This window comes from Dipodomys merriami, unplaced genomic scaffold (genome assembly GCF_024711535.1).
Source record: "Dipodomys merriami isolate MVZ:Mamm:240054 unplaced genomic scaffold, mDipMer1.0.p SCAF_2063, whole genome shotgun sequence".
Lineage (NCBI taxonomy): Eukaryota > Metazoa > Chordata > Mammalia > Rodentia > Heteromyidae > Dipodomys > Dipodomys merriami.
Window position 1 is genome coordinate 17,437 of NW_027203453.1, and position 15,592 is coordinate 33,028.

Here is a 15,592-nt window from a genome sequence, read left to right on the forward strand (position 1 = left end):
CTGGCTTTGTGCAGGTTAATTGGAGATAAAAAACCTCACAGACTTTTCTTTCCAGGCTGGCTTCAAACCAGGACCCTCAGATCTCAGTCTCCTGTATTGCTAGGATTACAGTTGTGAGCCACCCACACCTGGCTGAAATCTTTTTTTTTAACTTGCATGTTTTTTATAACTATTAGATATGGAGATTAGTAATCTCTGCTGCTCTCTTTTGTTCTTAGCTGTATTTTCTTTTTCTTAGCTTCTTCCTTAAATGATTCTTTATTTTATTTATTTATTTATTTTTATTTATTTATTTTTTGGTCAGGGGTCCTGAACTCTGGGCTTGGGCACTATCCCTCAGCTCTTCAGCTCAAGGCAAGTGCTGTACTGCTTGAGTCACAGTGCCACTTCTGGTTTTCTAGTGGTTTATTGGAGATGAGAGTATCATGGACTTTCCTGCCCGGGCTGGCTTTGAACCACGATCCTCAGATCTCAGCCTCCTGAGTAGCTAGGATTACAGGTGTGAGCCAATTCTTGTAGGAACTTCATTCATTAAGAATAGGGCCAAACTATGCAAGGCAGGATTGAACTGGAACAACTAGTTATGAGGAAAGAACTAGGCTTATTTACCCCCTAGCTGTTCCTTCTACTGTAATTACTAGATTTGAAAAAGCAAAACACCTGGCCCCCAAACTAGGAACTGCCCGTTGCTTTAGGTCAAGAAATTGTTACAGGAGTACTTACGGTTTTAATTGTTTGGGGAATGTTTGTGACTTAAGAGCTTGCAAAATAAAATAACTGCGAAGTTCTTCTGTACACCACCTTGCTTGAATCTGCTCTAAAAGAATGCATTTTTTTTACCTTTATAAACCCTGAGCTATTTGAGTTTGGGACTGCTCATTCCCTAGATGAGTTAACCCTGGCTGGTCAATTGAATAAACTATCTTTTAAGATACTGGTCAGCGTCTGTGACTTTGTCCAGGGGGTCAGTCCACTTCATCTGGATGCCCCAGTGAGATCCTATTCTCGCCTGAACAGGATGACTCCTGTCATGACCTGACTCCTGTGTCAGGGGACAGGCCACATGGCCGCACTTAGTGGAAGGCCTTGAGAGACATTCCTCAGTCCCAGGTGCCCTTGCTCTGTGAAACCCCTGAAATGAACTCTGGAGTTTGTTCTACCAGTAAATTTCTGCCTGTCATCATCATGTAAAAACATAAATGAGTTGTTTTAAACTCCCAAGAAAAGTCATCAAGTTTTGGTGTTAGCAAAAACTTGAAAATTAACTAAAGTTCTTCTTCAAAATAATGCAATAATCCTTTACATTTTTGAGAAGTCAGATAATTTGATTACAATGTGAACAGCTTAATGCACTAAAACACCAGATCTTTGGTTTTCTGTAATATCCAAGTTACTATTCACTGGCAGAAATTTCTTCTGTTGTCTGGCCTCAGTCCCTCCTGCTCTTAGAAATTTACTTTCTCCCCTGAACCCCCTTTTCCCTGGGAAAAGAATAGCCATGGGTACAAAACTGTGAAATCAGAAAACAAAACACAATTATTGATAAAGGGAAAAAACCTCCTGGTAAAGAAAAACCCCAGACAAAGGCTGACCAGTAGTCAACTTTTGTCCTTTCCCCATCCTTGATAAAAAAGCAAAAGAACATCGCACCCTTACTCAATTTTACCAAACTGGCAGCTTTGCAAAAGCCTATTGACAACTGAGGCTTATCACCAGCTGCATTAAAGAGCAGTTAGGAGCTTATAATAAAAATAATTTCTAAAGTAGTGTCAATAGCTTTGATAGTATTGATCATGCTGACCAAGTCAAGATTATGTTTTGCCTATGCTTCTGTGAGTCAAGGCTATGTTTCTGCCAAGTTTTGCTTCTATAACCTTGCTTGCTTGCCTTGGTAACAAGGCCTTAAGCCCACCAATTGAAGACCACCGCTGAGTGGTCCCACTATGAGTGACCTATTACAAATGATTACATATGATATTACCATAAAGAACAAATTAATTTAAAGGTCATATAACTGTAACCAATGAAAAATATGCCAAACCTGCCTTGCATGGCTTGTATATATAACTCTATCTAATCTACCCCTATAAAAACACATCCTACCCTGAGCTCAAGGCTGTTCCTACTTTCCCAGTGGAAGGAACTGGTCCCATGTGGTAGTAATAAAGTTCCTAGCTCGGCAGAGAGTGTGCGGGCAGCCGAGATGCCACAGCCGCCCAGGGTCTCCCAGCCCCCAGGCCCTCGCAACCCCCCGGGCCCCCGCAGGCCCCCGGGCACCGCCCCAACCCCGGAGCCCATGCGGCCCGCTGGGATGCTGCTCCGGCCCAGGCGGCCGCCACCGCTGGTGCTGCCCTCGCCGACAGATCCCATGGGCGAGATGCTGCCGCCAGCTGAGGACGCACCAGGGACCCCACCGCGGGCGGTGGCGCTAGCCCTGAGGCAGGTGCTGCGCACTCCCGCAAAATGTCCTCGCTGCTACAAGTTCCTCAAGAACAAGGTGCCCAAGGCCACTGGCCAAGCGCCCGGGCCCTTGGACGCACAGATCCACGAGCTCATGGGGCTGCTGGGCGACGATGGGCCGGACGAGCGCGCCCGCCGCCGCCCCGCGGGGCCGGGGTGCCCACAGCATGGCCGCCACCCCGCCCCCTCCGCGCCCGCACCAGCCCTAGATGAGCCAGGTAGGCAGGCGGCCGCGGGAGAGGGAAAGGGTCGGCAGGGCAAGGGGGGGGCGTGGGGGGGGGAGGGCGATTGGGGCTGGAGGCTGGAAGGGGCGGCCGGGGCCGGAGGGTCAGAGGCCGGAGGGTGGGCTGCAGCACTGACCCTGCGCTCCCTCCCGCAGCTGCCGCATCGCCCTGGGCCCCTGCCAACCTCTTGCCATCGGCCGCCACACCATCGCTGAATGCTGCCCTGCTGCAGACGCTGACGCACCTGGGCAACATCGTGGGCATGCTGGGCCTGCTGCGAGACCAGCTGCTGACCCGGAACCAGCACGTGGAGCAGCTGCCTGGCTCCTTCGACCAGACCTTGTCCCTGGCCCTGGGCTTCATCCTGGGCAGCGTGGCCACCCTGTGCGGCATCCTGGGCAAGCCGAGCTAGCCACCCCGCCACCCCCCCACCCCCAGCATTCAAGAAAGCCTTTTTGATAAAAAAAATAATAATAATAAAGTTCCTAGCACTTTTATCTGGGTTTCGTGAAGTCTCTTTTGGATCCAGGATATAATAGATGTAGGCCCAAGTGAGATCCAGGACCCTGGGCCTTGAGTTCAGGGACTTTGGACTGGTGTCAGAAGAGCCACTCCCTAGGGGACAGCTGTGGAGAGAAGTTCCTAGCAGGAACTTAGAACTCAAAAGCCTCTAGAGGTAAGTTGAAAAGCCTGGCCAGGTATAGTGGAAGGGGCAGAAGGGGAGGTGGGATGCAGCAGAACTCCCAGCCATGGAGGAGTTTGGGATGCGCCTCTCCCCAGTGGAGGCAGATTAGGGTTCTTAACCTGGAGTCTGGCCTCACTTGGGTTCTTATTTGTTCTGTCTGTCTGTTGGAGGTGCCTTCTGCTGCTGTTTGCTTATGCCTGTCTGACCATTTGGTTTGTGTGGCCACCTATCTGTGTCTGTTTTAGTTGACATTTCTGTCTAAATGTCTGAGAACCACAAGCATGGAGAAAGGGATGAGATGGAGAATCTCCTGTTAAACCTATGTCTACAACCCTAACCCCAGATGTTGGAGAAACCTTGGGATGAGGTGGAGAATCTCCTGTCAAACTTAGTTCTCCACTCTGGTGCTGATAAAATTCCAAGGGGAAAGCTTATTTGGCCCAAGCAGGAAAAGTAAGAAACAACTTCTCTTTAAGCTAATTCTGAGATCACTGATATCTTGCTTTTTGTAGAAATGCACCAAACTTCTTTATCCATCACTTTTGGAAATGCTTTTAGAACCCTTTTCTTATTTTCAGGAAAAAGCCAGGGCATATGAGTACTGTTACCCAAGGTCATCTCTGCACTCTCTGCCAGGTAGATTGGCCCTCCCTTAATGTAAAATGGCTGCAGGAGAGCTCCTCTAAACTAACACCTCTCTTCTAGGTTCAGAGAGTTATTTTGGGGCTCTCAGTCACCGAAGTCAGGTACCCTAAACGCCAGAGCTCACCATTCTCTGAAAAAAAAAACCCAGACAATTATTCAAGTTATTAGAATCTGTTATTTTTGTTCATTTGGACATCTCTGGGGGAATAAAAGTTCCAGCTCTGTCTGGGCCTGGTCATAGACCTGCTCTGTTTTGTCTGTGTTGCAGCAGTCAGGACGTGGGCATGGGAGGTTGCAAGACCTTACAAGCTTCAGGCTGCATTTTCCTGCAGAGGCAGCCGGAGGTGAGGGCATAGACAGTTTGAGCCTCGTTTGGACATTTGGCTTGTCCGAACAGTTAAAAAATTGTAAAATGCTCTTGTCTAAAAAGAAAATTGGATAAAAGATAGGCTAGTTCAGTTTCAGGTGACTCCCACCTAGCCTTCCTCCAGCTGAAGGTATTCACAAGGCCAATTGGTAAAATGCATTGCTAAACAAGCAAGCCCTGGGTAAATGAAGCTCAGCAAAGGCACTTTGTTTTACAAATCTTAAATCTTTAGATCAAGATTCTGGACTGATTTTCATTTTTGTGCACTTTAAGTTTTGTATGAGTATGTTGGAACATGTTCAAGATGAAAATCAGCATGCTGTAAAAAAAAGAGTTTAAACTGTAAGGAATGTCATCAGATTTGTATGCCAAATATCTTAAAGGATTATTGTATTGTTTTAAACAGGAAGTTTAGTTAAACTTTCTAAGAATTCTTTAATTTACAAATCAAAATCTGTATTTTAAAATTCGGTATTTTAAAATGCAAAGGTTGTTTACACTGTAATCAAGTTATCTGACTCAACAAAAAGGCATTGGCTGTTTGGGATTTAGTTCCCTCTGCTAAAACTTGGGGATACTATTAGAAATTTAAATATAAAGGTTTATTTAACACTGTCAAAGATTTTACCTGTTCTGTCTAAAACTTTACCTGTTCTGTCTGAAACTATTTCATTCAAGAATCAAGAAAAAAAAAGGGAAAAACTTAGACTCTAATAGAAGAACTGTCTTTTGAGGTGAGGGATGTAGAGGCAGACGTGCAGCTCAGCCAGTCATGCAGGTTGGGACAGACCCTGGGGGGAGTCCACGCATGGTAGAAGAGGGCAAGCTGGCACAAAGGTAGTTCAACTAACCCTGAAGAGTTGGGTGCATGCACATTCCTTAGGAGGGGCTGTATGACCAATCTTTGTCCTGTCCCTTTCTCTTGCAGACAGACACAGGAAACATAATGGTAAAAATGAGTGATGTCATGATCTGATTGGTATTCCTAAAACTGCCACTTGGATGTATTAACTTTGAAAAAGCCTTAAAAATATGGTTAGAAAATTTATTAGTATATGATTTGCTTTCATTGATACTCTGCAATTGGATATGTTTTTTTAAAAGGCATATAGATGGGCTGGGAAGGTGGGTCAGTGGTAGAGCACTTGCCTTGCATGCATGAGGCCCGGGCTCAGTTCTTTAGCACCACATAAGCAGAAAAGAAACAACCAGAAGAGGCACTGTGGCTCAAGTGGTACAGCTCTAGCCTTGAGCTGAAGACCTGAGGGACACCACCTAGGCCCAGAGTTCAGGCCCACAACCAGACACCCCCCACCAAAAAAATAAAAAAGCATATAGGTGTTAAGTCTAGCTTCTTGGTACAGTACTGGTGATTAATTCTTGCATTAACAAAAAATGGTCATTTGAGTTCAAAAGTTTTTAATGTATATCTGTTTTAAAATGAGTAGCCAAGAGGAAATAGTGGTACATATCCTCAAGATTTCAAAGGAGTTTTCAAAATACAAATGAAAACTAAAGTATAAAATGTTAAAGCAGAGATTAATAAAAGGCTTAAATTAGGATTGGTAAGACTTTAGCCCACTTATTTCTTGGGCAGTTGTTTCTTCAAGGTTTGTTGTTGGGTGATTTAACTTTTGAGTTCCAGGTATATTTTAGATATGAGACCCTTGTCCGTTGTATGGCTAGTGAAGATCTTCTCCCAATCCGTGGGCTTTCTGTTGATCTTGCTAGCTATGTACTTTGCCATGCAGAAGCTCTGCAATTTCATGCAATCCCATTTGTCCAACCTTTCTTTGATTTGTTGTATTTCTAGGTCTCTGTTAGGAAAATTTTGGAGACCTGGGTTTCTCTTATTCCATCCTGTAATGTTTTCAGAGTGTCTGCTTTGACTCTGTGGTCTTTGATCCATTTGGAGCTGATTCTGATGCAGGGTGATATATAAAGATCTAGCTTTAGTTTTCTATAAGTAGTTAACCAATTTTGCCAGCACCATTTACTGAAGAGGCTGTCTTTCATTCTATTTTTTTAGCCCTCTTATCGAAGATTACAAAGTTATAGGTATGTGGGTTCATTTCTTGGTTTTCAATTCTATTCCATGGGTCCTGAGATCTGTTCTTGAGCCAGTACCAAGCTGTTTTGATTTCTACAGCTTTGTAGTAGAGTTTGAAATTTGGTATTGATATTCCTCTAGCAGTGTTCTTTGTGTTAAGGATCGCTTTTGCTATTCATGGTCTTTTATTTTTCCATATGAATTTTTGGATTGCCTCTTTTATTTTCCTGAAGAATGAGGTTGGAATATTGATAGGTATCGCATTGAATTTTTAGATAGCCTTGGGAAGTATTGCGATTTTCATGATGTTGATCATTCCAATCTAGGAGCATGGGAGGTTTTTCCATTTTCTAATTTCTGTTTTGATTCCTTTTTCAAGTTTTTAAAGTGGGTTCCTCATAGACTCCACATAGACCTCCCCTGTGACCCAGCAATCCCACTTTTGGTCATTTAGTGGAATTATCACAAGCAAAGCCGTACTAAAGCTACCAGCACAACTATGTTTATTGCAGCATTATTTACCACAGCTAAGATATGGAACCAACCCAGATGATCCTCAGTAAATGAATGGATCAAGAAAATGTGGTATATATGCATAATGGAATTCTATGCCGCTATCAGAAAGAATAACATTGTCCCATTTGTTAGGAAATGGAAAGACTTGGAAAAAAAATATATTAAATGAAGTAAGCCAGGCCTAAAGAAACATAGGTCCCATGGTTTCCCTTATTTTCAATAACTAGTACATGTCTGAGACAATCAGAAACAGTCAGATACGTTGATGTAAGGTTAAATGAACCCCAAGATAAGGACTCGAATAGTTTTTCTTTCTTGCTATTGTTTATAACATATTTATAAGATGATTTGTTTGTTGCTTTGTATGTCCCTCCCCCATGGCGGGGGCGGAGGGGTTGGAGGATGGGGAGGGTGGGAAGATATTGTAAGGGGAAAGAAAGGAGGAGGCAACAAATGTACTCATCACCTTGCCCATGTAATTGAAACCTCTACATATGGTATTTTCACAATAACAACAAAAAAAAAATTCTTTGAACTTAAAAAGAAATTAGGATTGGATGGGCTGGGAATGTGGCTGGGCTGCGAAAGTGGCTTAGTGGTAGAGTGCTTGCCTAGCATGCATCAAATCCTGAGTTCAATTCCTCACTACCAGGTATTCAGAAAAAGCAGGAAGCAGTGCTAGCCTTGACCAAAAGAAGCTCAAGGACAATGCGTATGCCATGAGTTAAATCCCAAGGATTGGCAAAAAAATGGAGATGAATTCCTGGTTATAAAGTTTGAAAGTTAAATTGTTAATATTTTTCTCAAAGTGCAAAAAGGAAAAATTAGGATTACCAAAATAATTGCTTAATTGCTATTTCAGTTTGCTCTTATAGTTTTTTTTTTTGTAACAGTTCCAGCAGGCCCACACAAAGGAGTAAGGATTCTTACAAGTTTGTCAGATATAACTTTCGGCCCTTAATAAGTTCGAGGTAGACCATGCTTTAAAAAACGATTTCTAAAGACCATCTTTGTTTCTTTTAATTGGAGTAAACATGGCCTTTTGTTTAGACTTGTTGATCTGAGAACTGTGGTTCAAATCCAGCCTGGGCAGAGAAAGGTCCCTGTGAGATTATCTCTAATTGGTCAACAGAAGAGTTGTTTGGGGGCTCAAATTGGCAGAGTGCTAGCCTTGAACTCAGGGCCTGAGCGCTATCGCTCATCTCTCCAGCTGAAGTCCAGTGATTAAGGAAAATGCCAAGGTGTGTGTATCCCAGCATGGAGAAAGACACTCCTGGGACCCTGGCAATGATGAAACATCCAGAGGCAGTTACAAGCCACTGCTCAGATGGCAGAGATGGTATCAGATCCTGTTTGGCCTTTCAAAAATTGAAGGACTGGGAAGGTGGCTCAGTGGTAGAGCGTTTGCCTTGCATGCATGAGGCCCTGGGTTCGATTCCTCAGCACCACATAAGAAAAAAGAAAAAAGAGGGAAGTGGCACTGTGGCTCAAATGGTAGAGCACCAGCCTTGAGCTGAAGAGCTGAGGGACAGCACCCAGGCCCAGAGTTCAGGCCCCACGACTGGACCCCCCCCAAAGAAATTGATCAGAGCCAGGAAGTCATGAGAAAGTAAATTGTAATCATGCCTTTCTAAATGTTTGTCTGCTTCATAATTGGGCAAGAATGTGCCAGTCATCTAAGTGGGTTGTAAAATGTGTGGGATAGTTTAAATTCCCAAATTAGGGCTTTGAGCAGATACAGGGCATAACTGTTGGAGACTTCTTAAATTACAGGAGGGGTTCATTTTACCTAACATCATCTTATCTGATCTTTTCAGCTTGTCTCAGACATATACTAGTTATTGCAAATAAGGGAAACCATGGTGAAGAGCTACAGTAACTCCATTTTAAGATCAAACCTCCTGAGCTGTGCTGCCCTCAGAGTAACCACCAAAGAGAAAGTTCTCAGACAAACCCCAGGTTGCCACCAACCCTGCCCATCCTTAAGGAAAAGAACAGTTCCCTAAGTATTCCATCAGAAAAAGGCAAGTGTGGTCAGGGTGGACTTAAACCCCCTGAACTTGTGGACTTGCTTTTGTGGAAACCCCCTAAACTTGTTTGTTCGATACTATAAAAGCTGTTCTAATTTTGTGCTCGGGGCCTCTTAGCATCACCGGTTACCAAGTGTTCAGAGGACCAAGCTCGAGCTTTCAATAAACGACTCTTTGCTGTTTGCAAAGAGCCTGGTGGTCTGTGAGGGGCACCCGAAATCGGGTACTTCAATGGGATCTATGTTTCTTTGGCCCAGCTTACTTCACTAGATAAGGACACAAGTAGTTTTTTCTTTCTTGCTATTGTTTCTAACATATTTATAAGGTGATAGTTTTGTTGCATTTATGTCTCTTCCCCCACAGTATAAGCCCTGTTTTCACTGTATTTGATGTTGGTATATTTTGGGGAGGGGAAAGGAAAAAAAACAAATTGTTTAACTAGGGATACAGGTGGACCTATTGCAACAATGAGATGTGCAAAATCCTATGTTGAAAAGCAAACTTTACAACTTTGGCACCGGGGGTGAGGGTATAGTGGTGGAGATGGGAGTGAAGGGATGGTAGGGGAAAACCAAAGGAGGAGGCAACAATGCTTGATAAGAAATGTACTCATTACCTTGCTCGTGTAATTGTAGCCCCTCTGTATTGCATTTTCACAATAAAAATTATTTATATATATATATATGTATGTATATATATATATGTATGTATATATATATGTATGTGTATATATATATATATATATATATATATATATACATATATAAATTAAAAAATTGCAGAAGGTAACAGCCCAGGGAAAAATTCAGATCTCTTACAGAAAAAACTTCAATGACTTAATGTACATAAGAAAAAAAGTGGGGAATGAGATAAGGAGGTCAGATCTGACTGGTGCCATATTGGCCACATGGTGGATGATAGGGTCTCGTATCTTGTCTTCATGCCGGGGGAAGGAAAATGCCTCCATCATCATCTGACTCCCAGGTGATGGATATTCCAAGATCCCTGGAGGCAGGGGTGAGCACTTGGCTGATAGAAATTACCAGTCCCAGGCACTGGACTGGCAGATTTAGTAACCTGTGGACCTGTCCCCTGCTGAGACCCTATTTAGGCCCAGCCCAGCCACCATTATGTCATGCCACATGTGTCACTGTGGTCATGTCTTGTCTTCTGACTCATCTCCAGTCATCATGGCATCACAATTCAACTCTCCATTGGAGTTGAATTGGTTTGTTGGTATTTTTGTTCTTTCTTTCCTCTCTAGACTGTTTCCTAACCGTGTTTTGTGTGTTTGGGGGCTTCAGGCCTTTGTAAAAATGGGTGGCCAGCAGCCTGCTAACTGTGTAATAAAGACTCCAATATTCCATCTACCTAAATGTGGCTTCTAGGATGCTTTACATCCGGCGTAGTTACCTATTTTCTAACAAAGATAAAGTGAAATATTTTGAGTGTCCACAATTATTTTGGGAAATTTTCCTAGAATTAATAGACTAAGTGCTGGTGTTTTAGTCATAAAATAGAATGAGGTAATTTGATATGGTAGGAATGGGGCGTAGACTAACACTTACCATGTATGCAATGTTATACTAGTAATTCCAACTCTGAAGACTTCAATATCATCATCTGATAATTAAAAATAAAAGTAGTTCTAATTTATTTAATTATTTTGAGGATTAAATTAGATAACCTAAAGTACTTGGAAAAACAATCAACATTTGCTACTTTCTACCTGTTATTTTATCATGTGATGAATTCTAACATTTTTCATGTGATATTTATATTGTGTCTATTTAGGATATACAATGTGATGTATTGATATTCATTGCTTTGTTCACTTTCCTGTCATTATGAGGAAAAAACCTGCAAAGAAAATTTCTGAAGAGGAAACTATTATATTTTCTCATGGTTTAAGAGTATGCAGTTTAAGATCAGATGTCTCCATTGTTTTTAATTGTATTTAATTAAATAGTGGTACGAAGGAATTTCCATTCAACAAATCAGTTTATAAGTACAAGAGATGTTTACATTACATTCCCACATCCTTCCAAAGCTCACCCCATTTTCATTTTTTCTAGATTCATACTATCCGCATTGAATATTATGCCTTCACCCTCTTCCTCTATAACTCTCTTTATTCCTTCCCTTTGACTTCCCTTCACAACTTCCAAGTGATAGTTTCCTGGTATTCATTTTTTTAGATTAAAAGTTCAATTTTATAAGAAATTACACTTCTTAAATACTCCTCTGAAAAGAGAATGCTTTGGTTAATTCTGTTGTGAAAAGTTGTGTAATACTTTTGCCTAAAGGTCTAGCTTCCAAATAAGCGACAGAACATGGTTCCTTTGTGTGTCTGGTTCTGGTTTACTTTACTTAACATATTTTTAGATCTATCCATTTCTTTGCAAATGATGTAACAGTCTTCATATTGGATGGGTGCCATCCAATTGTGGATATGTGCCACACTTCTCTAACCATGCCTCTGCCAAAGGATATCTTGTCTGTTTCCATAACTTTGCTAAGGGGAATAATGCAACAGTGAACATGATTGTGAAAGTGATTGTACTGTAAATTTTTGTGAAAATAATGTAGAGAGGGGTTACAATTACATGGACAAGATAATGAGTACTTTTCTTATCAAGCATTGTTGCCTTCTCCTTTGTTTATCCTTCCCATCACTTCCCAGCCACCCCTGCCCCGCAACCCCAACCGATTCTCCCCAACCACCCACCAAAGTTGTAAAGTTCATTTTCTACATGACAACTTGTTCTTCTCATTGTTGCAACGGGTCCACCAGTATTCTTATTTAAACGACTTGTTTTTCCACTTCCTCTCCACAAATTATCCAACATCAAATACAGTGAAAGCAGGGGTTATACTGTGGGGGAGGGACATAGAAAGCAACAAAGAAATAATCTTATAAATACTTTAGATACAAATGCATGAAAGAAAAAAACATTTAAATACGTATCTTAGGGTTCATTTTCCTAACATTACATTATCTGATCTTTTCTTCTTGACTCATATATATACTAGCTATTGCAAATAAGGGAAACCATGGGACCTATGTTTCTTTGGGCTTGGCTTACTTCACTTAATATAATTTTTTCCTAGCCTTTCCATTTCCTCACAAATGGGGAAATTTCATTCTTTCTGATGGAGGCATAGAATTCCATTGATTATATATACCATATTTTCTTGATCCATTCATCTACTGAGGATCATCTGGGTTGGTTCCATATCTTAGCTGTGGTAAATAATGCTGCAATAAACATAGTTGTGCTGTTGGCTTTAGTGTGGTCTTGTTCGTAAACATTTGGGTAAATGCCCAAAAGTGGGATTGCTGTGTCAGGGGAGCTCTATGTGGAGTCTTTTGAGGAACCTCCATACTGCTTTCCAAAGTGGTTGAACAAGTTTACATTCCCACCAACAATGCAGTAAGGTCCCTTCTGTCCACATCCCCTCTAGCATCTGTTGTTATTAGAGTTCTTGATTTTTGCCATTCTAACTGGAGTGAGGTGGTACCTCAATGTTGTTTTGATTTGCATTTCTTTTATGGCTAGGGAGGTTGAGCATTTCTTCCTGTGTCTATTGGCCATCCTTCTTTCTTCTTCAGAGAAGTTTCTCTTTAAGTCATTTGCCCAGTTATTTATTGGGCAGTTGTTTCTTTGAGGATTTGTTGTTGGGGGATGTAATTTTTTGAGTTGCAAGCATATTTTAGATATGAAACCCTTTTCCGTTGTATGGCTAGTGAAGATCTTCTCCCAATCTGTGGGCTTTCTATTGATCTTGCTAGCTATGTCCTTTGCCATGCAGAAGCTCTGCAACTTCCTGAAATCCCATTTGTCCAACCTTTCTTACTTTGTTGTGTTTCCGGGTCTCTATCAAGAAAACTTGGCCTGTGCAAAGGAGACCTAGGGTTTCTCCTATTCCATCCTGTAATGTTTTCAGAGTGTCTGCTTTTACTCCGAGAGCTCACACCAATACTCCTCCAACATTTCAGTGGAATTGAAAGAGAAAGTTCACTACCGAACACATTCTATGAAGCCATCATCACCCTCATCCCAAAACAAGGCAGAGACTCATCAAAAAAGAGAACCATAGACCCGTTTCTTTGATGAACATTGATGAAAATTTCTCAACAAAATTTTGGCCAATCGACTTCAGCAATTCATCCAAAAAATCATACACCATGATCAAACAGGATTCATTTCAGGGATGCAAAGCTGGTTCAATATACACAAATCAATTAATATTATTCATCACATCAACAGGAGCAAGGATAAGAACCACATGATTATCTCAAGAGATGCAGAAAAAGCGTTCGACAAGATACAACACCCCTTTATTATGAAGGTTTTGGAAAAATTAGGAATACATGGAACATTCCTCAATACAATAAAGGCTGTATATGACAAACCTACAACCACCATTATACTTAATGGTGAAAAACTAAAGCCATTTCCTTCTAACTCAGCAACAAGACAAGGATGTCCCCTCTCTCTGCTTCTCTTCAATTTAATGTTAGAATGCATAGCTACAGCAATAAGACAAGATGCAGACATAAAGGGGATCCAAATAGGGAAAGAAGAAATAAAACTCGCCCTCTTTGCAGATGACATGATCTTGTATCTAAAGAATCCCATAGACTCCACTCCCATATTACTCAAGCTGATTCAAAAGTTTGGCAAAGTAGCAGGGTATAAAATTAACGCCCCCAAATCAATGGCTTTTCTATATGCCAACAATGAGTAAAGGGGGGCTGAATTAAGAAAGCAACTCCAATTGTAATAGCCCCACAAAAAATCATATACCTAGGAATTAACTTAACCAAAGAAGTGAAGGACCTCTATGATGAAAACTTTAAAAACTTGAAAAAGGAAATCGAACAGAAGTTAGAAAATGGAAAAAACTCCCGTGCTCCTGGATTGGAAAGATTAACATTGTGAAAATGGCAATACTTCCCAAGGCTATCTACAAATTCAATGTGATACCTATCAAAATTCCAACCTTATTCTTCAAGGAAATAGAAGAAACAATCCAAAAATTCATATGGAACAATAAAAGACCCCGAATAGCAAAAACGCTCCTCAATGGAAAGATCACTGCTGGAGGAATATCAATACCAAATTTCAAACTCTATTATAAAGCCATAGTAATCAAAACAGCTTGGTACTGGCACAGGAACAGACCTCAGGACCAATGGAATAGCATTGAAAACCCAGAAATGAACCTACAGACCTATAGCCATCTAATCTTTGATAAGGGAGCTAAAAAAATAGAATGGAAGAAAGACAGCCTCTTCAGTAAATGGTGCTGGCAAAATTGGTTAACTACTTGTAGAATACTAAAGTTAGATCCTTATATATCATCCTGCACCAGAATCAACTCCAAAGGGATCTAACTTTTTGGAAGAATTCATGACTATCTTTCTGGGAGCAATCCTCTAGCCAATTTTCCAGAAAAGCACATCACTCCCTCCATCTCCATCACAACTTTTTGCAACTCCTCAAAAACACAACTACCACCTACAGGTCTCAATAAGCAAAAAACACTGTGCCCATATTCTTTCAATACATTTTGTCATAAGTTTACACAAAATGTAGTGATAACCTTCTATGTACTTTCTTAATGTGGGAATGAGGGACGTGTCAATAGAGTAAAAGTAAGAAAAATGCAATTTAATTAGCTATTGGAATATTTACAATCCTTTTCAGATCTAACTCATAACCTCACTTACTATTATTTTAATCTTTATGTCATTACTTCATCTATCCCCTAAATTATAACAGGTGATTAAAATACAAAGGCAAAAAAGTGTGGTTTGATTTTGACACTCATATCTGAGGATGCACAGTATGGATAAATAAATGGATTAGAATTAATAGCCAATATCAATTTTGTTAAAGTAAAGATGTTTTTTCCCAAACTGATTCTCACAATTCATATTCCAGTCAAAAACAAGTAACATGTGACAATTCCCTTTGTTTTCGTCCAGTCGTGGGCCTGAACTCTGGGCCTGGACTCTGTCCCTCAGCTCTTCAGCTCAAGGATAGCACTGAACCACTTGAGCCACAGCACCACTTATGGCTTTTTTCTTTTTGCCTAGGTGGTGCTGAGGAATCGAACCCAGGGCTTCAAGCATGAAAGGCAAGCCCTCTAACACTGAGCCACCGTCCCAGCCCCTCCTGATTATGGTTTGTTTCCATTTTATTTTATAATCAAGGATGATTTCATAATTTATTGTAGATACACAAATATGTTTAAATATTTCTATTTGTATGCATTGATATATACATACACACATATATTGTGAAGTTTATAATGATAATTTATACATTCTGTAACTGTACAATTTACTAAATTATTAAAAATATCGACGGATCATGCCTGAAATCCTGGTTACTCGTGAGGCTGAGACCTGATAATCATGGTTTGAAGCCATCCTTGGCAGGAAAGTCCATGAGCCTCTTATCTCCAAACAACTACCAGAAAATCAAAATTGGAACTGCGGCTCAAATTTGTTGAGTGGTAGCCTTGACAGAAAAAGCTCAGGGACATCACCCAGGCTCTTAGTTCAAGAACTACAATCTGCCAAAGAATATCTATTTAATTTAC

At 41.0% G+C, this 15,592-nt stretch overlaps 1 protein-coding gene across 1 annotated transcript; it reads left to right on the forward strand.

Annotated features, from left to right (window-relative positions):
• Positions 1–2,203: 2,203 nt before the first annotated feature.
• On the forward strand, positions 2,204–3,096 carry LOC138833405 (undifferentiated embryonic cell transcription factor 1-like). Its single transcript, XM_070031752.1, has 2 exons — positions 2,204–2,678; positions 2,840–3,096. Exons 1-2 carry the CDS (start codon positions 2,204–2,206, stop codon positions 3,094–3,096), a joined length of 732 nt encoding a protein of 243 aa, XP_069887853.1.
• Positions 3,097–15,592: the final 12,496 nt, after the last annotated feature.